The 24,123-nt window shown below is 44.0% G+C and overlaps 1 protein-coding gene across 1 annotated transcript in view; it reads left to right on the top strand.

The window, feature by feature from the left end:
* Positions 1-24,123, top strand: part of MYO7B (myosin VIIB) — a 102,130-nt gene that overhangs the window by 8,437 nt on the left and 69,570 nt on the right. The window contains exons 2-5 of the mRNA XM_007182855.2: positions 14,792-14,833; positions 20,710-20,823; positions 21,899-22,051; positions 23,757-23,941. Coding sequence (XP_007182917.2) covers positions 14,816-14,833; positions 20,710-20,823; positions 21,899-22,051; positions 23,757-23,941 — 470 coding nt within the window. The 5' untranslated portion in view covers positions 14,792-14,815. The remainder of the gene's footprint in view (positions 1-14,791; positions 14,834-20,709; positions 20,824-21,898; positions 22,052-23,756; positions 23,942-24,123) is intronic.

The following is a 24,123-nucleotide window of genomic DNA, read 5'->3' as shown; positions in this document are numbered from 1 at the left end:
TGAAGTCAGGGAGCATGATGCCTCTAGCTTTGTTCTTTCTCAAGATAGTTTCGGCAATTTGGGGTCTTCTGCGGGTCCATAAAAAATTTAGAATTATTTTTCCTAGTTCTGTGAAAAATGTCATGGGTATTTTGACAGGGATTACATTAAGTCTGTATATTGCTTTTGGTAGTATGGACATTTTAACAATATTATTCTTCCAATCCAAGAACACAGGATATCTTCCCACTTCTTTGTATCATTTTCAAATTCCTTCATCAATGTTTCATTGTTTTCAGAGTACAGGTTTTTCACCTTCTTGGTTAAGTCTACTCCTAGTTATTTTATTCTTTTTGATGTGTTTGTAAATAGGATTTTTTCCTTAATTTCTCTTTCTTATAGTTCATTATTATTGTATGGAAAAACAACAGATTTCTGTGCATTAATACTGTATCCTGCAACTTTACTGAATTCACTTATTAGTTCTAATCGTGTTTTGGTGGAGGCTCTAGGGTTTTCTATATATAGTATCATCTCACCTGCAAATAATGGCAGTTTTACCTCTTCCCTTCCAATTTGAATGCCTTTTACTTCTTTTTCTTGTGTGATTGCTGAGTCTAGGACTTCCAATACTGTGTTAAATAGAAGTGGCAAGAGTGGGCATCCTTGTCTTGTTCCTGATTTTAGAGGAAAAGCTTTCAGGTCTTCACTGTTGAATATGATATTAGTTGTGGGCTTGTCATAAATGGACTTTATTATGTTGAGATATTCCCTCTATAACAATTTTGATGAAAGTTTTTATCATGTATGGGTGTTGAATTTTGTGAAATGCTTTTTCTGCATCTATTGAGATGATCATGTGCTTTTTTATCCTTCCTTTTGTTAATGTGGCATATCACATTGATCAATTTGTAAAAATTGAACCATCCTTGCACCCCTGGAATAAATCCCACTTGATCATGGTGTATGATTCTTTTTATATATTGTTGAATTAAATTTGTTATTTTTTTGAGGACTTTTGCATCTATATGCATCAGAAATATTGGCCTGTAAGCTACTATTTTTTTTTTTTTGTAGTGTCTTTGTCTAGTTTTGGTGTCAGGGGAATGGTGGTGGCTTCATAGAATGGTTTGTGGAGTGTTCCATCCTCTTTGATATTTTTGGAATAGTTTGAGAAGAATAGGTATTAGCTCTTCTTTATATGTTTGGTAAGATTTCCCTGTGAAGCTGTCTAGTCCTGGGCTTTTGCTTGCCAGGAAGTGTTTTTGTTTTTCTTTTTTAATTACAAATCAGCTTCACTGCTAATGATTGGTTTGTTCACGTTGTATATTTCTTCCTGACTTACTATTGGAAGGTTGTATGTTTCTAAAAATATTGTCCATTTCTTCTAAGTTATTCAGTTTGTTGACATATAACAGTCTGTAGCAGTCTCTTACAAATTTTTGCATCTCTGTTGTATTGGTTTTTATTTCTCCTCTTTCATTTATTATTTTATTTATTTGTGTCTTATTTGGTTTATTTGGGTCTCTCTTTTCTTCTTGATGAGGCTGGCTAAAGGTTTATCAATTTTGTTTATCTTTTCAACGAACATGCTCTTGGTTTCATTGATCTTTTCTATTGTTTTTTGGTCTCTATTTTATTTATTTCCTTTCTGATTTTTATTATTTCCTTCTTCGGCTGACTTTGGGCTTTGCTTGTTCTTTTTTTTCCTTTAGATGGAATGTTAAGTTGTTTATTTGAGATTTTTCTTGTTTCTTGAGATAGGCCTGTATTGCTGTGTATCCTTCTTAGAACTGCTGTGCAGCATCTCAAAGATTTTGGAAAGTTCCGTTCACATTTTCATTTGTCTTAAGGTATCTTCTAATTTCCTCTTTGATTTCTTCATTGACTCATTGGTTTTTAGTAGCATGTTGTTTAGTCTCCACATGTTTTTGCCATTTTTCTTCCTGTAATGAATTGTTAGTTTCATACCATTGTGGAAAAAAAAATTGCTTGATATAATTTCTTTCTTCTTAAATTTGTTGAGACTTGTTTTGTGGCCGAGCATGTGATCTATCCTGGAGAACGTACCATGTGCATTTGAAAAGAGTGTATATTCTGCTGGTTTTGGATGGAATGTCCTGTGATACGTATTCAGTCCAACTGGTCTATTGTGTCATTTAAGACCACTGTTCCCTTACTGATTTTCTGTCTCTATGATCTGTCTATTGATGCAAATGGGGTATAAAGCCCCTACTATTTTTTTCTTTTTTTAACATCTTTATTGGAGTATTACTGCTTTACAATAGTGTGTTAGTTTCTGCTGTATAACAAAGTGAATCAGCTATATGTATACATACATCCCCATATCTCCTCCATCTTGCATCTCCCTCCCACCCTCCCTATCCCACCCCATAGGTGGACACAAACACTGAGCTGATCTCCCTGTGCTATGCAGCTGCTTCCCACTAGCTATCTGTTTTACATTTGGTAGTGTGTATATGTCCATGCCACTCTCTCACTTCGTCCCAGCTTACCCTTCCCCCTCCCGTGTCCTCAAGTCCATTCTCTATGTCTGCATCTTTATTCCTGTCCTGCCCCTAGGTTCTTCAGAACCTTTTTTTTTTTTCGATTCCATATATATGTGTTAGCATATGGTATTTGTTTTTCTCTTTCTGACTTACTTCACTCTATATGACAGTCCCTAGGTCCATCCACCTCACTACAAATAACTCAATTTCATTTCTTTTTATGACTGAATAATATTCCATTGTATATATGTGCCACATCTTCTTTATCCATTCATCTGTTGATGGACACTTAGGTTGCTTCCATGTCCTGGCTATTGTAAATAGAGCTGCAGTGAACATTGTGGTACATGATTCTTTTTGAAGTATGGTTTTTTCAGGGTATATGCCCAGTAGTGGGATTGCTGGGTCGTATGGTGGTTCTATTTTTAGTTTTTTGAGAAACCTCCATACCGTTCTCCATAGTGGCTGTATCAATTTACATTCTCACCAACAGTGCAAGAGGGCTCCTTTTTCTCCACACCCTCTCCAGCATTTATTATTTATAGATTTTTTGATAATGGCCATTCTGACCAGTGTGAGGTGATTCCTCATTGTGGTTTTGATTTGCATTTCTCTAATGATTAGTGATGTTGAGCATCCTTTCATGTGTTTGTTGCCAATCTGTGTATCTTCTTTGGAGAATGTCTATTTAGGTCTTCTGCCTGTTTTTGGATTGGGTTGTTTGATTTTTTGATATTGAGCTGCATGAGCTGCTTGTATATTTTGGAGATTAACCCTTGGTCAGTTGCTTCATTTGCAAATATTTTCTCCCATTCTGAGGGTTGTCTTTTCATCTTGTTTATGGTTTCCTTTACTGTGCAAAAGCTTTTAAGTTTCATTAGGTCCCATTTGTTTATTTTTGTTTTTATTTCCATTTCTTTAGGAGGTGGGTCAAAAAGGATCTTGCTGTGATTTACGTCATGGAGTGTTCTGCCTATGTTTTCCTCTAAGAGTTTTATAGCGTCTGGCCTTACATTTAGGTCTTTAATCCATTTTGAGTTTATTTTTGTGTTTGGTGTTAGGGAGTGTTCTAATTTCATTCTTTTGCATGTAGCTGTCCAGTTTTCCCAGTACCACTTATTGAAAAGACCGTCTTTTCTCTATTGTATATTCTTACCTCCTTTATCAAAGATAAGGTGACCATATGTGTGTGGGTTTATCTCTTGGCTTTCTATGCTGTTCCACTGATCTATATTTCTGCTTTTGTGCCAGTACCATATTGTCTTGATAACTGTAGCTTTGTAGTATAGTCTGAAGTCAGGGAGCCTGATTCCTCCAGCTCCATTTTTCTTTCTCAAGATTGCTTTGGCTATTTGGGGTCTTTGGTATTTCCATACAAATTGTGAAATTTTTTGTTCTAGTTCTGTGAAAAATGCCATTGGTAGTTTGATAGGGATTGCACTGAATCTGTAGATTGCTTTGCGTAGTATAGTCATTTTCACAGTGTTGATTCTTCCAATCTAAGAACATGGTATATCTCTCCATCTGTTTGGATCACCTTTAATTTCTTTCATCAGTGTCTTATAGTTTTCTGCATACAGGTCTTTTGTCTCCTTAGGTAGGTTTATTCCTAGGTATTTTACTCTTTTTGTTGCAATGGTAAATGGGAGTGTTTCCTTAATTTCTCTTTTAGATTTTTCATCATTAGTGTATAGGAAGGCAAGAGATTTCTGTGCATTAATTTTGTACCCTGCTACTTTACCAAATTCATTGATTAGCTCTAGTAGTTTTCTGGTAGCATCTTTAGGATTCTCTATGTATAGTATCATGTCATCTGCAAACAGTGACAGTTTTACTTCTTCTTTTCCCATTTGGATTCCTTTTATTTCTTTTTCTTCTCTGATTGCTATGGCTAAAACTTCCAAAACTATGTTGAATAATAGTGGTGAGAGTGCGCAACCTTGTCTTGTTCCTGATCTTCATGGAAATGGTTTAAGGTTTTCACCATTGAGAACAATGTTGGCTGTGTGTTTGTCATATATGGCCTTTATTATGTTCAGGTAAGTTCCCTCTATGCCTACTTTCTGGAGGGTTTTTATCATAAATGGGTGTTGAATTTTGTCAAAAGCTTTTTCTGCATCTATTGAGATGATCATATGGTTTTTCTCCTTCAGTTTGTAAATATGGTTTATCACATTGATTGATTTGCATATACTGAAGAATCCTTGCATTCCTGGGATAAACCCCACTTGATCATGTTGTCTGATCCTTTTAATGTGCTGTTGCATTGTGTTTGCTAGTATTTTCTCGAGGATTTTTGCATCTATGTTCATCAGTGATATTGGCCTGTAGTTTTCTTTTTTGGTGGCATCTTTGTCTGGTTTTGGTATCAGGGTGATGGTGACCTTGTAGAATGAGTTTGGGAGTGTTCTTCCCTCTGCTATATTTTGGAAGAGTTTGAGAAGGATAGGTGTTAGCTCTTCTCTAAATGTTTGATAGAATTCGCCTGTGAAGCCATCATGTCCTGAGCTTTTGTTTGTTGGAAGATTTTTAATCACAGTTTCAATTTCAGTGCTTGTGCTTGGTCTGTTTATATTTTCTATTTCTTCCTGGTTCAGTCTTGGAAGGTTGTGAAGTCCCCTACTATTATTGTATTGTTGTCAATTTTTCCTTTTTATGTCTGTTAATATTTGCACCTATATTTAGGTGCTCCTGTATTGGGTGCATATACGTTAATGAGTGTAATATCCTCTCCTGATATTGATCCCTTTACCATTATATAATGCTCTTCTTTGTCTTTTGTTATAGACTCTGTTTTAAAGTCTCTTTTGCCTGATATGAGTGTTGCCACACCACTTTCTTGTCATTTACATTTTAAAAATACATTTATTTATTTATTTATTTATTTATTTATTTTTGACTCCATTGGTTCCTTGTTGCTGCACATGTGCTTTCTTTAGTTGCAGTGAAAGGAGGCTACTCTTCGTTGTGGTGCACGGGCTTCTCATTGTGGTGGCTTCTCTTGTTGTGGAGCACAGGCTCTAGGCACGCGGGCTTCAGTAGTTGTGGCTCACAGGCTCTAGAGAACAGGCTCAGTAGTTGTGATGCACAGGCTTAGTTGTTCTGTGGCATGTGGGATCTTACTGGACCATGGCTTGAACCGGTGCCCCCTGTATTGGCAGGCAGATTCTTTACCACAACACCACCAGGGAAGCCCTTTTCATTTACATTTGAATATCTTTTTCCATCCCCTCACTTTCAGTCTGTGTGTGTGTTTAGCTCTGAAGTGATTCTCTTACAGGCAGCATATAGATGTCTCATTTTTAATCCAATCAGCCACCTTATGCCTTTTGATTGGAGCATTGCCATTTATTGCTTGTCTTCCAGTTGTTTTGGTAATCCTTCCTTGTTCTTTTCTTCTTCTTTTAGTTTCTTTCCTTGTGGTTTGCTGATTTCATTTAGTGGTATGTTTCTGTTCTTTCTCTCTTGTTTCTGTGTATCTATGGTAGGTTTTTGATTTGGGATTACCATGGGGTTCATATATGTTGACCTATAACTATATTTAATTGTTTTAAACAGGTAGTCCTGTTAAAATTAAATTAAAATTAAAATTAAATGTGTTAATTTCAAACACATTCTAAAAGAGCTACATTTTTTATTCTTTTCCCCCATACTTTGTGTTTTTGGTGTCATATTTTATATCTTCATGTTTATACCTTTACTGATTATTGTAGTTATACTTAGTTTTATTTTAATTTTTTTAGTTATACTTAGTTTTATTTTAATTTTTTGTCTTTTAACCTTCATACTAGCTTATTTAAGTGGCTGATCCTCAGCCTTTACTATATATGTGCCTTTACTAGTGGGATTTTTTTCTTTCCTATAGATACTTACTTCTTCTTATAGCTTTTTCTTTTCCACTTTGAGAAGACCCTTTAACATTTCTTTTAGGGTTATTTTAGTACTGATGAACTCTTTCAGGTTTTGCTGGTTTGAAAAGTTGTTTATCTCTCCTTGAATTCTAAATGATAATCTTGCTGGGTAGAGTATCCTAGATTTCAGGTTTTTCCCTTTCAACATTTTAAATATATCATGTCACTTCCTTTTGGTCTGTAAAGCTTCTGCAGAAAAACCAGCTGAGAGTCTTATTGGGGTTCCCTTGTATATAACTCTGGTTTTCTCTTGCTGCCTCTAGAATTCTCTTTTTTCTTTAACTTTTGCCATTTTAATTATGATATGTCTTGGTGTGGGTCTGTGTGTGTTCATCTTGTTTGGGACTCTCTGTGCTTCCTGTACCCAGATATCTGTTTCCTTCTTCAGGCTTGGGAAGTTTTCAGCCATAACTTCATTAAATACATTTTTTACTTTCTTCTCTATCTCTTCTTCTTCTGGGACTCCTATGCTGTAAATATTGGTACACTTGATGTTGTCCCAAAGATCCCTTAAACTGTTTTCATTTTTAAAAATTTGTTTTTCTTTTTACTGTTTTGTTTGGGTGATTTCCACTATTCTACCTCCAGATCACTTATGTGTTGTCCTGTATCACCTAGTCTGTTGTTCATTCCTTCTAGAACACTTTTCATTTGAGTTATTGTATTCTTCAGTTCTGACTGGTTCTTTTTTATATTTTCTAGTTCCTTGTTAAAATTCTCCCTTGTTCATCTATTCTTTTCCTTAATTCAGTTAACATTGTTATTACTAATGCTTTGAATTCTTTATCTAGTAAATTATTTATTTCTGTTTCATTAGTTGTTTTTTTTTTAGGGGTTTTCTCTTGTTCTTTCAATTGAGACAAATTCTTCTCTCTTCTCATTTTAATTATCTTTCTCTGTCTCTATGAATTTAAGTGAAATTGTTACCTATGGTGGTCTTGAAAGTGTGTCCTTATGTGGGAGCATCCCTATACATTTTGCTTGTGCCCAGTGGCTTTGCTGGGAGAGATGGGTTTGATGTGAACACAAGTGATGTCTTTCCCCAGGGTGTGTTGCCAGCTGTCTTCTTGGTAGTAGGTGGGGCTGGAGAAGGAGGGGCTAGGGCTAGAGCCAGGTGTGAAGTGGGGCTTACCCTTTCCTCAGTGGCCAACGTTGCCTTATCAAGGGTGGGGTTACGTCTCAAGTTGCTGGAACAGAAGCCCTGAGTGTCAGGTGTGAGCTGGCTAAGTTCCCTTTAAGTGTGTGCTCTTCCCCCTCCCAGCACCAGCACCTTCAGCCCCAGAGGGGAGCAGAGCTGGAGCAAGAGGCGCTGGGCTGGGTATTCAATGAACGTTGGGCACAGAATATGTTGATATGGCCACTGTCAAAGATCTGGAGTTCCTCTGATGTATCACTTGTGCAATCACCAGTAATGACGGCCCCCTCCCTGCTCAGAAGCTGCTTAGTGTTTGAGCTGCCACAGAGTCTCATAGCCAAGCTTTTTCCTTGGCCATGGCAGCCCTCACTCCAGTGTGGAGCTGTGACGTGGGGCAAACAGTGCTGGAGCATTTGCTCAGCTCAGGTTAGGGCACGCTCTGGGGTGGTCCTGGGAAACCAGTCAGCCAGCTGTGTGGTTTCAATCTGCCCTCTCCACCCTGCTTCGGGAGCAGACAGGTGTTCATGTGTTCCTCACAAGCAAGGTACAGGATTTCCACCTCCCTCCTGTTAGTCCCACTTGCCCTCCAATGAGCCAAGGGGGCTTGTCTTCCCTTTGTCAGACCCCAGGGTTAGAGCACCCAATATGTTGCTCAAACTGCTCCCTCTCCAGGGAGGGTCTCTGCCCATGTAATCTCTCTTTTCTTCTGAGTCCCCTCCCAGGGGCACAGACCCCTACCTGACAGCTTCTCTTCCCTTCCTACCCAATTTTGTGTGTATCTTTCTTAGAGCCTTGGTTGTACAGGAGTCTTTCTGTCAGTCTCTAGTTAGTTTTCTGCAAGAATTGTTCCATATGTAGATGTATTTTTGATATGTTCGTGGGGGGAGGTGAGTTCTGTGTCTTCCTACTCCACCATCTTGATTTGGATCCTCATCTTTTTAAATAGTCTTTCAGTATTATAAATTTCCTTCTAAGCACTGCTTTCACTGCATTCCACAACTTTTAGTAAGTTGTATCTTCATTTTCATTTAGTTGAAAACACTTTAAAAATTTTCTTGAGACTTTGACTTGTGTTATTTATAAGTATGTTTCTTAATCTCCAAATATTTGGGGATTTTCTAGCTATTTTGATTTCTAGTTCAATTTTTTTGTGGTCTGACAACAGACATTGTATGATTTTTATTTTTTAAATTTCCTCTGGGGTGTTATGGCCCAGAAGGTGGCCTATCTTGGTGAATGTTCCATGTGAACTTGAGAAGAAGGTATATTCTGCTGTTGTTAGATGAAGTATTCTACAAGTGTCAATTAGATCCAGTTGACTAACAATGCTATGCATTTCAACTATGTACTTATTGATTTTATGCCTGCCAAATATGTCATTACTGATAAAGGGGTGTTAAAGCCTCCAACCATAATAGTGGATTTATTTTTTTCTCCTTGTAGGTTTATCAGTTTACCACATGTATTTTGATGCTCTGTTGTTACACACATACATGTTAAGTAAAGTTATGTCTTCTTTGGAAATTGGCCCCTTTATTATTATGTAATTCCCCTTTATATTCCTCATAATTTTCATTGCCCTGAAGTCAGCACTACCTAAAATTAGTATAGCTACTCCAGCTTTCTTTTTTTTTTAATATTTATTTATTTATTTGGTTGTGCTGGGTCTTAGTTGTGGCAGGGGGCCTCCTTAGTTGTGGCTCGTGGGCTCCTTAGCTGCAGCTCCTGATCTTAGTTGCGGCTCGCCAGCTCCTTAGTTGCCACACATGGGCTCCTTAGTTGCAGCTCCAGGGTTCCTTAGTTGCGGCTCACTGGCTCTTTAGTTGCAGCATGTGGACTCCTTAATTGCGGCACGCAAACTCTTAGTTGTGGCATGCATGTGGGATCTAGTTCCCCGACCAGGGATTGAATCCAGGCCCCCTGCATTAGGAGTGCAGAGTCTTATCCACTGCACCACCAGGGAAGTCCCCAGCTTTCTTTTGATTAATATTAACATGGTATATTTTTCTTTATCTCTTTATCTTTAATCTATCTGTGTCTTTATATTTAAAGTGAGTTTCTTGCAGACAACATATAGTTGGGAGCCTCAAGCTTTTAAAAGATGAAATCTTCCGATCCTAGTGATCATTTAGATATGAGGATCATAGGATGACTGAAGTGTTTTCTTCAACAATTGCTAGTTTCATTCACTGAGATAAAGAATGAAGGGGAAAGAGCAGATTTAGGGACAGAGGAGATGTGTGGTCATGTTGAGTTTGTTGTGCCCATGGCTTATCTGCTGGAGATATCCAGAGACTAGGGCCTTGGTGGAGCTGGAGTTCCGGATAGAGATGAGGGTTTGAGACATTGACTTCAGGCTCAGAAGTGCTTTGATTCTGTCAGTGGCCCTGGGAGAGGGTGGGAATGTGCAAGGGGAGTGGGCAGACTGAAGGAGAATAGAATGAGGACCACCATATCAATGAGAATTCTTTGGTTTCAATGACAGAGTACAGATGACTTAGCTCAAATAACAAAGTGCAAAAAGTCAAAGAGAGGATTTCTGTCTTTTGTTTCATTCCCTCCTGTCCTTCCAACTTTCTTCTCTCATATCAGCTATTTTCAGGACACTAGGACCATAGCCCCTGGCAGTTCTGGAATCACATTTCAGAACTTTGTAACTAGAGAAGAAAACTAATCCCCAGCTCCAATTCAGAACATCTCAGCGAAAGCCCTTTCTTGGATCGCATGCCACCTTTGAGGTACCATGATTCATGGTTCCCATCAGAAACATTTTGGACAAAGGGAGGAGAATTTCCCTCAAAAGAAAATAGGGGAAGGCACATCAGGCAGACAAAAACAACCAGCATCTCCCTCAGACACCAAGAGATCAAGGTGAGGGAAAGGGCCCTGGGAGGAGATTGAGGGGACCCCCAAAAGCAACGGAATGACAGGGAAGTGTAGTCCTGCAGAAGCCAAGGGGGCGTGCTCAGGGAACAGGACATGGCTGAAAAAGTCCTGGCATGGACTTGAGCAATGTTGGCCCTGGAGGAGTCGGTGCAGCATTTGTGGGTATGTGTGTGTGACCCAAGGCTTGGGAAGGCATGAAGGGTGAGATAGTGGAGGCAGCATGATGGGGCAACTCTTTCAGGCAGTTCAGCTGTGGAATAGAAACAAGAGGAGGGCAATAGCTGGAGGCAGTCATGAGGCCAAGAAAATTCATTTTAAGATAGACAAAACTTGCATCTCTATGCAGGGAGGAAAACCAGAAGAGTAAGAAAGAATGAAGATGTGAGAGGGAGAGGTAATTGTATTAGTTATCTACTGCTGCATAACAAATTACTCCAAGATTTTGCAGCTTAAAATGACAAATATTTATTTCCTCACCCAATTTCTGAAATCCAAGAACAGCTTATCTGGGTGGTTCTGGGCCAGGAACACTCACGTGGTTTATATTTATTTTCTAGGGTTGCCCTAACAAAATGCCACTGACTAGGCAGCTTAAACAATAGATATTTATGTTCTCATAATTCTGGAGCTGGAAGTCTCAGACCAAAGATGTTGGCAGGGGTGGTTCTTCCCAAGGCCCCTCTCCTTGGCTTGCAGACAGTTACCCTCTTGCTACTTTGTCCTCGTATGGCCATCCCTCTGCATGTACAGCTCTGGTATTTCTTCCTCTTCTTACAAGGATATCAGTCATGTTGGATTACGCCCCACCCTCACAGCTTCAGTTTAACATCACCACCTCTTTAAAAGGGCTTTATCTTCAAATACAGTTCCATTGTGAGGTACTGAGGGTTAGGACTTTCAACATATGAACTTGGTGAGGGGTTCACAATTCAGCCCATAACAAGGTTGCAGTCAGGACGTTGGCTGGAGCTCTGGTCACCTGAAGCCTTGACCATGGCTGGAAGATCTGCTTTCAAGATCACTGGCTGTTGACTGGAGACCTGAGTTCCTCACCACATGGGTCCTCCTTGGGGCTGCTTGAGTATCCTCATGACACGGCAGCAAGTTCCCCCAGGCCGGGCGATCTCAGACAGAACAAGGAGGAGGACACAGAGCCTTTTTTTTTTTTTTTTAATTTTATTTATTTATTTTATGGCTGTGTTGGGTCTTCGTTTCTGTGCGAGGGCTCTCTCCAGTTGCAGCAAGCGGGGTCCACTCTTCATCACGGTGCACGGGCCTCTCACTATCGCGGCCTCTCTTGTTGCAGAGCACAGGCTCCAGACGCGCAGGCTCAGTAGTTGTGGCTCACGGGCTGAGTTGCTCTGCGGCATGTGGGATCCTCCCAGACCAGGGCTCGAACCCGTGTCCCCTGCACCGGCAGGCAGACTCCCAACCACTGCGCAACCAGGGAAGCCCCACACAGAGCCTTTTATGAACTAGTCTCAGAAGCTACACTCCATCACTCCGACCTTATTCTATTTGTTAGAAGGGAGTCACTAAATCCACATCCACAGTAAGGAGAATGAGTCTCCATATTTGGAAGGGAGCAGTGTCAAAGAATTTGTGGGAGTATTTTAACCACCAGAGTAATTGATAATGCAAAAGCCCTGATGGAGGAGGCCAGAGAGGGCAGGGCTGGAAGGGTTAGTGTGGGGCTGTCAGGGGGCCCCTTCCCCTGGGCAGTCCCTTAAATGTCCTCAGATATAGGGAAAGGCAGGGAGTGGGCAGAGCTGGAAGCTGAGGGTGATCTTTCTCTCTTTTTTCAATGACACAGATCAAGGTGTTCTGCAGAGTGAGTAGTGGGAGGGAGATTTGAAATAAGAGTGTTGCTGGGGTTTTTTTTCCAGAAAGAGCTGACCAGGGCCCACTCAAGTGTCCCTGAGCATTTCTAAGGTCGTAGGGGAGGTGCTGGCCCCTGTCATCAAGATGGTGTGACCCATCCTTGGTGTGCTCAGCTTGGTGCTGGGACTTTGCAAGGTGCGAGCAGGAGTCAACAACATTCACAAGACAGGGGTGGACCAGAGGGGTCCACAGAGAGTGCAGCTTATTGTACTTTATTTTTGTATTCCGTTTATGGGTACTTACAAAACCACTTTGTTCCAGAAAAGATGTAAGTCAGTTTCTAGGCAGGTTGGGATAGAAATGAAGCTCGGCTGCCTGGTTGATAGAATGGAGAGTAAAGCAAGGGCTGAGGGGTCGTGATGAAATGAGGGAACAGTGGGACATGGGCAGAGGGCCTGGTGCTGGCCTGGGGTGTGGCTAGAGGGTGGCAGCTGGAGGACATGGCTTCTGAAGTGGAGAGGTTCTGGGACACAGGAAGACCAGGGCCAGTCGTGGGGGAGTGGAGGTCAGTAGAGTCTGGGGACCAGAGGAGTGAGAGTCCAGAACACTTGGCAGGTTCATCCCCCAGGGATGGCAGGACTGGTGGGGGGCACCTATGGGACAGATCCTGGTGTCTGGAGAGGGATTATGTCCATGGAGGTCAGTGCCATGGGTGAGGGGGTAGAGGATGACAAAGCTAAAGAACATGGGTGAGCCTTAGATTCCTACCTGGGGTGGAGAAGTGAGGGGCCAGAGCCACAGTGGGGAGCGAGAGGCAGGCAGTGCCCTCTGTGTCTTTCCCACCCACCACCTCATTGCAGTATGTGAGGCGCGGAGATGGACCAGCCTCCCCTTGAAAGAGCTGTAGCCTCAGACCCTTAAAAAGGAATCTCAATCTGATTACTACCGCCTTTTACATTGTAGGCACTCAACAAATGCTAGGAGGAGTAGATTGCCATAAACATATAAATGCTCACACACTAAAGAAAAATTGGAATAAGAAAATTCTTTGTCCAGCAGAACAGAGTGGCAAAGACTCTCTGTCACATTCACCCACTACCTACACCTCTACTCTCCTCTTACCTCCCAACTTGGTCTGCTCAACCCAAATGTGTTGACCCCTCACATCCTTTGCACTTTTCCCTCTGCCTTTGCTAAAGTTGCAGCATCCCTAGAGAATCGCTCCCCCTCCCCTTTTATTTTGGTCTCACGGCTTGCAAGATCTCAGTTCCCTGGCCAGGCATTGGACCCGGGCCACGACAGTGAAAGCCCTGAATCCTAACCACTAGGCTACCAGGGAACCCCCGAGAAGGCCCCTCTTTCCTTCCACTGTGAATTCTTACAAATCTGGCAAAGCCATTGTCAAAGGACATCCTCTCCAAGGGCTTCGTTCTCTGTTTCACTGAACGACTATTTCCTGGGTCCCTCCTTGGAGCAAGTCTGTGTTAGAAGCAGGGAGCATATGATGAACGAAAAAGCCAGTACCTGCCTCCCACAGCTCAGTGGGGCAAGGCTGGGGATTGGTGGGGCTCCTCCTTGACATCAGGGCCTCCGCCCTCCCCTCCCTCCTTCCCCCACCTGCTGGCAGCTACACAGGCCCGCCTCTGTGCTTCCAGGGCACCGGGGAGGCCGCCAGGTGCTGCGGACAGGTTTGAAAGGAGGCAGGTCCAGGTTGAATTCTCAGCTGTGCTACTGATCAACAGGTCACCTTTCCTTTGTTGAGTCCCATGAGTGAAATGGGGGATATCTGTGTTTTGGGGGTGTCCGTGAGGTTTATTTATTTATTTTTGGCTGTGTTGGGTCTTCTTTGCTGTGCGTGGTCTTTCTCTAGTTGCGGCGAGCAGGGGCTACTCTTTGTTGCGGTGCGCGGGCTTCTCATCGTGGTGGCTTCTCTTGTTGCGGAGCACGGGCTCTAGGTGCGTGGGCTTCAGTAGCTGTAGCTCGAAGGCTCTAGAGCGCAGGCTCAGTAGTTGTGACACACAGGCTTAGTTGCTCCACAGCATGTGGGATCTTCCCGCACCAGGGCTCGAACCCGTGTCCCCTTCATTGACAGGTGGATTCTTAACCACTGCGCCACCAGGGAAGCCCCTGTCTGTGAGGTTTAGATCAAGTATGTTGTGTCTCTAGTTCTGCTGACTGCTTCCCTCAGCACTCCGTGTGGTGTAGGGTGATGACTGGTATTCATGGATGTCTGACCAGACACAGCTTGAGCTTCTGGATGGCAGGGATGGTGTCCTAAGGATGTTCAGAACCACCGCACTCCCAGTTGAGCCCAGTGCCAAGTGCAAAATAGACGTTCAGTAAAGATGAGATAGGATGGGCCAAGCTGAGAGAGCCTCCTCTCACACTTGTGGTGTGACTATGACTCATCTGTCCATTCATTGAAGAGTCATTTCTCGGCCCCATGCCAGGCACTCAGAGCCACGCTGATGAACACACGTGGCTCCTACCCTCCAGGGCTCCAAGTCAGGGCCACGAGGACTGACATTCTGCTTTCTCTCTGCACACAGGCTGTCAGGAGCGGCTGCCTCAGGATGTCGGGCTTGAGACTGGTAAGAATTGCATCTCTTCCATCGAGGGGTTGTTCGTGGGAGTTGCCAAAGGCTGAGTCAAATCATTCCCAAGGAAAGAAGAAGAGAGGCAATGAGACCCTGTAAGGAAAATACCAGAGACAGGGAGTTTGGAGGAACAAGATAGATTGTATTACCTAAAGAAAATGACCTTGGCCAACCTTTGGGCTTTGGCAGGGGGACCACACTTGCACAGTAATCCCTCACTTATATTCAGGGCTTAAAATGTCTGGACAAAACACACTACAATATATAAAATAGGTAACCAACAAGGACCTACTGTATAGCACAGGGAACTATACTCAGTATCTTGTAGTACCCTATAATGGAAGAGAATGTAAAAAAAGAATATTTATATATATTTATATATATATATATATATATATATATATATATATATATATATATATATATGTATAACTGAATCACTTTGCTATACACCTGAAACTAACACAACATTGTAAATCAACTATATTTCAATAAAAATTTTAAAAATAAAATAAAATGAAAAATAAAAGAACAGAAAAACAAATGTCTTGACAGGGTATTTCTCAATTGTTGGATCCTTCATTTATCTAAGTAAAGGCAGCACAGAGCCATCTCTAGGCCCATCTCTTCTATGGGAAGAGAAGACATGGCAGGTGGGCACATGGGATCAGGGCACAACACCCATTTCAGCCAATGTCCAGAAGAGCCAGCCCACCTCGGAAGACTGAGGGTCAGGTCTCCCGGAAGTGGATTCTTCATAGCCTTGGGTCTTTGAGTTTCCTTGTAGTAATTTCTGTCTCAGGCTGGGGAAGGAGCTTTCTGCATCATGGGCAGCAGCCAGCTGTCAGGTATTTCTTACCACAAAGAACAACAAAGGTCACGTAGATCTCTCTGCTTTCTGTAATTCATCCTCTTTTTCTTGAATCTCAATATAGACTTTACTTTCTTTGCAGCTGATAGCTTCTGCTTTATTTCTTCTCACTCACTCTTCTCCTGATTCAGCTGTTTCTGCACAGTCATTTTTTCTTCCAATAGAGTTCATGAAGCAGCTCTATTTTCTGCTGCTTGGCTTCTCATTTATTTCCTAGGAGAGCTTTGGCCAAATGGAGTGAACAAAAGTCATGTTCTAGCTCTTTTATTTATTTTTCCAGCTCATGTTGGTCTGACACCTTATCATTCAGTGTGGACTGGAAATGGTCTTTCTCTTTTTCATCTCTGGTTAATATCAAGCTCACTGTGAGATACCCATCATCTGTCTTTTTATTTATTTATTTATGTATTTATGCATTTATGTATTCATTTATTTATTGGCTGCGTCGGGTCTTCGATGCATGCGGGATCTTTGTTGAGGCATGCGGGATCTTTCGCTGTGGCATGCAGGCTTCTCTCTAGTTGTGGCGTGTGGGTTTTCTCTTCTCTAGTTGTGGTACACAGGCTCCAGGGCGCGTGGGCTCTGTAGTTATGGTGCACGGGTTCCAGAGCGTGTGGGCTCTGTAGTCTTAGGCACGTGGGCTCTCTGGTTGAGGTGCGCAAGCTCAGTAGTTGTGGCACTTGGGCTTAGCTGCCCCGCGGCATGTGGGATCTTAGTTCCCTGACCAGGGATCAAACCCACATCCCCAGCATTGGAAGGTGGGTTCTTTACCACTGGACCACCAGGGAAGTCCCCATCATCTGTCTTTGACTGATAATCTTCTGTCTTTGGTAATTTGCCCGCTGTTTCAGCTGCATGCTGCAGTTTTCACACTGGAATTTTATCCTTGTTGTAAGAAAGCTTTTCTAGGTCTCTGAGGTTCCTGATGTGATTCAATTAGTTCACTGAATCTAGTATGCTGCTCAGGCTGGTCTTCTATATCCTGTAGCAGCTGTTCCTTACTGTTCTTCTTCATTTCGCTTTTAGTTTTATTAAGTTGTTTTGGGCACACAGTTTGAAGAATCAGTCCCCCACTTCCTCTTCCAAAGAGGTGACCACCCTCGACCTTCTAGTCGATTCATTGATACTTCCCTCCATGTCTCTAAAGAACGTGTGTACAGGGCTGCTTGAGTTTTTGGTTTCAGGCATCACCTATTACCGACTTCCCACTAGGTGAGAAGGGCCTTAGCTCTTCGCTCCTAATGCCCGCCCACAGCACTCATACTGTCTCTCTTTCCTCCCGAAATTGTTAAATCCTAGCTTTCATTAGATCTACATACAGAGTTTACTTGTTTTATCTAAGAAAATATTCCTCTCGAACGAAATTATGATTACCAGGGGGGAAGTGTCAGGGGCGGGGAGGGATAGTTAGGGAGTTTGGGATTGACATGTACACACTGCTATATTTAAAATAGATAACCAACAAGGACCTACTATAGAGCACAGGGAACTCTGCTCCATATTATATAACAACCTAAATGGGAAAAGAATTTGAAAAAGAAGAGATACATATATATATATAACTGAATCACTTTGCTGTACACCTGAAACTAACACCACATTATTTTTTTGTTGTTGTTTTTGTTTTTATTTTTGGCTGCATCGGGTCTTAGTTGTGGCACGGGTCTTAGTTATGGCATGCAGGGTCTTCATTGAGGCATGCGGGATCTTTCTTTGCAGCACGTGGGCTCTTCGTTGTGGTGTGCGGGCTTCTCTCTAGTTGTGGCCTGTGGGTTTTCTCTTCTCTAGTTGTGGTGCACAGGCTCCAGGGTGCGTGGGCTCTGTAGTTGTGGCTCATGGATTCCAGAGCACATGGGCTCTGTAGTTTGTGGCATGTGGGCTCTAGTTGAGGCATGAGAGCTCAGTAGTTGTGGCATACGGGGTTAGTTGCCCCACAGCATGTGGGATCTTAGTTCCCTGACCAAGGATCGAACCCACGTCCCCTGCATTGGAAGGCGAATTCCTTACCACTGGACCACCAGGGAAGTCCCTAACACAACATTGTTAATCAGCTATACTCCAATATAAAATAAAAAGTTAAAAAAAAGAAAGAACATGTTCCTCTCAACTGAGCCCTGCAATGTACTCTAAGTGCTGTGCTTCCCTTTGCTAGACTTTGTAATTGTCCTTCTGCCCTATCTGCTTTGTTTTCTCTGTACTTACGACGACATAACCTCCCCCCACCCCCCGCCGCCCAGCTTTCTCCTAGATATGTCAATGTCCTTTCAAAATGATTCATCTGGGAGTTCAATCAACTTCATCCTCAGGAAGAAGTTTCTCCCAGAGTTGCTGAGGCCATATCTAAACCGGCATCTTCTACTTCTGAGGCACACATCTCGAAATTGTCCTGGGGTCTCCTGCACAACCACCCCGAAGATTTCTTTCACGTCTCCTTTGCACTGAATCCCTTTTCTTGGACCCAAGGTTCTTCTCTCTCTTGGTTTACTCCCTTGTTTTGATCAAGCACAACCTGTAATAGCTTCCTGAGAAAGGGTACGTATGAAGTAAATATTTTTAACAACTTGCATGTCTAAAAGTATGTTTATTCACATTTGAATGTCAGCTGGGCATAGGATTCCATACTAGATGTAATTTTCCCTGAAAACTGTGAAGACATGTACTTCTTTTGGTTTCCAGCCTTGCTATGGAGTAGGTGGACAACATTTTAATTCTTGAGCCTTTGTATAAAACTTATTTTTCTCTCTGAAAGCTTTTATGATCTTTTCTTTGTCCCAAGTATTTTGAAATTTCTTGATGTGTGTGTTGGTGTGGACCTATATTCATTCTTTGCACTGTTGACTGAAGTTTGTCCCCTAATCGTTTTTCTCCAAAAGGCTTATGGGAAAATGTTGCATCTTCAAAAATGTTTGTTATCTTTATACTGGAAAGACAATTTGGCTGGGTAAAAAAATTATTGGATTTTTTTTCTATGTTTTTTATTGTGGTAAAAAACATAACATTCAATTTACCATCTTAACCATTTTTAAGTGTACATTTCAGTATTGCTACGTATATTCACATTGTTGTGCAACAGAGAACATTTTCATATTGCACACTTGAAACTCTATACTCATTAAATAATATTTTCCTTCCGTCCTCCTCCAGCCCCTGACAACCACCTTTCTACTTTCTGTTTCTATGATTTTGACTACTTTAGATACTTTCCATGAGTGGAATCATACAGCATGTGTCCTTCTGTGACTGACTTCTCTTGCTCAGCAAAATGTCCTTGAGGTCCATCCACACTGTAGCACATGACAGGATTTCCTTCTTTTTTAAGGCTGCATAATATTCCATGGTGTGTAGTATTCATTGTGCTATGTCATTTTATATAAGGCACTTGAGCATCCATGGATTTTGGTATCGGCAGGGGCTCCTGGAATCAATCCCCCAAGTACTTTTAGGGATGACTGTATATATTACATTTTTGTTTATTTTTTCATCTGCCAATGGACATTTAGGTTGCTTTTACCTCTTGGCTATTATGAATAATGCTGCAATGAACATGGGAATGCAAATATGTCTTTGAGATCCTGCTTTGAATTTCTTTGGATATTTACCCAGAAGTGGGATTGCTGGATCATATGGTAATTCTATTTTTAATTTATTGAGGAACCTTCATACTGTTTTCCCCAGTGGCTGCACCATTTTACATTCCCACCAACAGTGTACAAGGGTTCCAATTTGTCTACATCCTCAATAACACTTGTTATTTTCTGTACTTTTTATAATGGCCATCCTAACAGCTGTATTGCTCTCTTCCTGAGATCTTTGTAGGAGGTGTTCAGCCCTCATATATGATTTGAATTTGTCCTGAATTATCTCCTTATAAGTGAACTTGTCTTTTTGTCTCCCTGCCCCTCAAAAAATTATTTCTTTATTTTTGAAGTCCAATAACATTTATGTCCTAGAGTTGATTTTTCTTTGTCATTATTTCAAAGACATAATGGTGTGTCTTCAATCCATAGATTCAAGGCTTCATTAATTTCTTGAAAGTTGTCTCGAATTTTATATTTAAGTAATTTTTCTGTTTTTCTCCCTGATTTTCTTCTTTGTGCACTTCAATTATTAGTATTTTTGTCTGCCTTCCATATCTATCCTTTTCTTCCTAATCCTAATTTTGAACATTTCTCTGTCATTTTGCTCACTTTTCTCCTCCTGCCTTCTATTATCTTTACTATGATTTTAGCAGCGCTTATTCCCTTGTTGTTGCTTCCAGTTTTGCTTTCATCTCTGGCCCATGTTTACTTCTTTTCCTCCGTTTCTTTCTTGAGCTCTGCCAATTCATGTCCCATCCTTTTCAGTTGTCTTGGCGTCTAATTTCTGAGCTCTTGTGCCTCTGCTCTACACCTCAGTAAGTTTTTGGAAATCATGGTGATATACTTGGTCACAACTTTCCACTGCTCTGTGGCAGTTTGTTTTCCCCTGGTGAGTGTTATTCACCTGCTCATTTCCTCCTTTTGAATTTCAGTATATTTGCATGTGGATCTGTGCTTGTTCCTTTGGGATTCCTCCTCTTTGAGCAGGGTGAGCTTTCTTGGATTAGAAAGAGGTTCATGCGGGTCAATGCCATGTTGCAGGCCAGGCACAAACCTACTGAGATTTTAGTCTTTGTCTTTCCCCAGCCAATGGGTTTGGGTACTACAGGGCTATTCGCAGGGCAAAGACTCTCTTTTTGCACCTCACAGAGAGATACTTTCCTGCAAAAACTAGGCCAGGGAAGCTTCCCCTGCCACCTCCCATTAACTTCCTGGCAAGAGTGAGAAAGGGCTGGGAGCAGGGTAGGAGAGAGGGAAGAAGCAAAAGAAGAAGGAGGAGGAGGAGGGGAAGGGGGAGAGAGCATGCCTCAGCCACCTTGGGATCTCTTGGTTGGAAGGGACACCCCCCGGGGAGGTAAGTCTTGAGCAGGAAGGGGAAGGTGGATCAAGGATCTGACCACCGACTCCTCTCTGCTCTCCAGGGTGACCATGTGTGGCTGAACCTCACCTCTGCTGACAAGACCAGCGTGCCCATCGGGGGCATCATCAAAGAAACAAAGCCTGGCAAGATCTTGGTGGAAGATGATGAAGGCAAAGTCAGTATGGCCACCCTCTCCTGAGAGGCTCAGCCTTCTCAGCCCCATCGCCCCACCCCTCCTGGGCCCCGAGCCCCCTGCCTTCTCTGGTGCTGCTCCCAGCACCAGGGATTCCAGAGCCCAAGTCAGGGACCCATGTGGCAGGACACACTACAGGGAAGTCCCGTCGTGGTGAACATTGTGTGTCTGTCTTGGGAACTGTTTCTATAGTGAAGAAGCAGGAAGTGTGTTGGCAGATGGAAAATTAGGACAATTAGGGGAGGAAGAAAGCGTGAAGTGGGAAACGGGCTGTGACAGAGAGAAGGGGAGGGCAGGAAGATGGTTTGCAAAGTAAAGGAAGCTGAGCAGGAAGGACAGGAGGAGGGAGGGAAAGGTGAGAAAGATGCCTGGAGGGGAGGTCCCGGAATGTGAGGAGGAGGAGGAGGAAGCCCAGCTCACGCTGAGCAAAACAGCCCAGAAGAGAGAGTAGGAAGCTCAGGGTGACCTGCTGGGAAGCCAGCTCAGTCACCTGGGGGGCTGGGGAGGAGCAGGGGAGCGACCGTGGAGAAGGGCATGCAGAGTGAGGGGTCCAGCTGGTCATTTAAGTCCTCCTTGGGCAACCCTCTTTGCTGAGGGGCTTCCAAGTGAAGCATGTGGAGACTTGGCTTCCGAGGAGAAAATTCTAGACTGTGACCTGTGAGCCCCATAGATTGTAAGCCAGTCAAATGTTAACAATAATATCTTCTATTTGCAAAATGATGTCATGCCATTTAAAGAACCCTTTTACTTGCACACTTTTATTCCAACCATCTGTGAGCCTCCCCAGCTGCAAACTGCCCCTGATCCCAATCACAGCCAGATCTAACTCCTGGCTACACGCTCCTCTGACCCTGGCCTGAGCTTCACTCTTAGCCCCAGTGCACACTGACCCTCGGCCCTAGACGTGTGCTAACTGCAGCCTCGGACTGAGCCGATCCCTTGACCTTCACCACAGACCAACCCTGGCCAGATGCTGGCCACCAGATAGGCTGATCCATTGAGGACATGGAGGTCCAGGACAACCCCCGCTCAGGAAAGCCTGTGCCCTTTGTTCCAGGAACACTGGATCCGAGCAGAGGACCTTGGCACCCTCAGCCCCATGCACCCCAACTCTGCTCAGGGCGTGGATGACATGATCCTCCTGGGGGACCTGAACGAGGCGGGCATGGTGCACAACCTCCTGATCCGCTACCAGCAGCACAAGATCTACGTGAGTCCCTCCTGGCCACATGGGGCCCCCTGGCGCGCTGGGGCCACACGCGCTGACTTGGCTGGGGAAGCAAACTATGCCCCGGGCACACCTGGTTCTGTCCCCACTCCCCACGCCCTCATAGTATGAGGATGCTCATCGATCTCTGCTCCCCAGTCTGAAAGAAGCAGAGGGATAAAGCCTTCGAGTGTACAGAAAGCTAACAGGCAGCATGCCAGCTCAGTGCCCGGCACACAGGAGGTACTCAATTACTGCTGCCTCTTCGCTGCTCTGAGGGCCGAGTGGACCGAAGGCCATGGGGAATAGTCTTCTGCCTGGTCCCTTCCTAGGTATGCGGCAGAGACAGGGTCACCAGGCAGAAGACCTCTGCCCTTCTATGAAGTAAGTTGTGTGATGACCAGGAGGCCCACATAGGTAGATGCGGGTCCTTCTCCCAAAGCCTAGTGGTGGATGGCAGGGTCTCATCCCTGCTCTAATGCAGACTTCCCAGGGGAGGTGGTATTCCAAAACTGACACCAGCCCTGCCGTGAGTGGCTGTGACCCGGGGAAGTCACCACCTGCCTGGGCTTCTCAGAGGGAGGTGGCTCATTGACCTCTGACCAGCCCTGATCCTGGGGTGCTCAGAGGAGTGGGAGAGTGAGCAGGGGCCCCCGAACAGAGGGCTGGGCTGGGAGAGGAGAAGGAGGAGGCCCTCAGGGGAAGGAGGAGGGGACGGGGCACTCTGAGTCCACTTTGGATGAGTGAGCCTCAGCTCCTGGGACCAATGACAGCAAGTATCTAAGTTGAATTGCAGCTTATCCTTTCCAGAGAGCTTATGCTTGCGTTCTTGTATCTGGTTGTCATAGTCCTGAGCCAGAGAGATTATCCTCTCCCTTCCTAAAGCGAACACAAAGACACGGATGATTACATGACTGTTGAGGTGGCCGTCCCCGTCCCAACCCAGAGGGGCAGGCGGGCCCAGTGGAGGCTCCAGATGAGCGGGTGATCCTGAACTAGGGTCCAGGAGGGGTCCATGAGGGCTACTGTGGTGGCCCAGCCTCACGGAGCCCCCTGTGAAAGGCAGGTGAAGACTCGTTTCATACATTCACTCCTTTTTTTTGGCTGCATTGGGTCTTCGTTGCTGCACGCGGGCTTTCTCTAGCTGCAGCGAGCGGGGGCTACTCTTCGTTGTGGTGCACAGCCTTCTCATTGCAGTGGCTTCTCTTGTTGCAGAGCACGGGCTCCAGACGCGCGGGCTTCAGGAGTTGCAGCACGCTGGGCTCAGTAGTTGTGGCACACGGGCTTAGTTGCTCCGCGGCATGTGGGATCTTCCCGGACCAGGGATTGAACCCGTGTCCCCTGCATTGACAGGCGGATTCTTAACCACTGCACCACCAGGGAAGTCCCCATTCAGTCCATTTTTATCAAGCCTCTTCTGAATACCAGACAGAGTGCCAAACATTAAGCACGACCGCCTCATTTAATGTCCCTGTGAATGCGCCCCTGCCCCGGGAGCTCTCATTCCTGGTGAGCACCCTTATCTTTCCAGGTGAAGGATCTGAGCTGCTGAGGGTCTCATCTCTCGGTCCAGAATCAGGCCCCGCCTCCCCGCCACAGTCAGCCAGCCCTGGTGGCCCTCGGGAGGTGGCATCCAAGGCCAAGATCAGGGCCAGGCAGAGCTGATCCTCGGAGTAGGGGGTCACTAACCACCTTCTCCCTTCCCCAGACGTACACAGGCTCCATCCTTGTGGCCGTGAACCCGTACCAGGTGCTGCCCCTCTACACCGTGGAGCAGGTGCAGCTGTACTACAAGCGCCATGTGGGCGAGCTGCCACCACACGTCTTTGCCATCGCAAACAACTGCTACTTCAACATGAGGAAGAACAAGACGGACCAGTGCTGCATTATCAAGTGAGGTCCTGGGCGGGCAGGTGGGCCGGACACCGCCTCTGAGCATCTCGTAAAGGAGGGGGCATCTCCTCTCCCAAAACCTCTCCGGAGTAGTGTGTGACTTAGGGGCTCCCGTTCAACTACAAACACCCCCCTTCACGGCCACCAACTCCCCTGCATCTGGCCCCTGTGGCCACTCCACC

Source organism: Balaenoptera acutorostrata, chromosome 8, assembly GCF_949987535.1.
Source record: "Balaenoptera acutorostrata chromosome 8, mBalAcu1.1, whole genome shotgun sequence".
Lineage (NCBI taxonomy): Eukaryota > Metazoa > Chordata > Mammalia > Artiodactyla > Balaenopteridae > Balaenoptera > Balaenoptera acutorostrata.
Note: the sequence above shows the minus strand (reverse complement) of the source record. Positions and strands in the feature narration are given on the sequence as shown.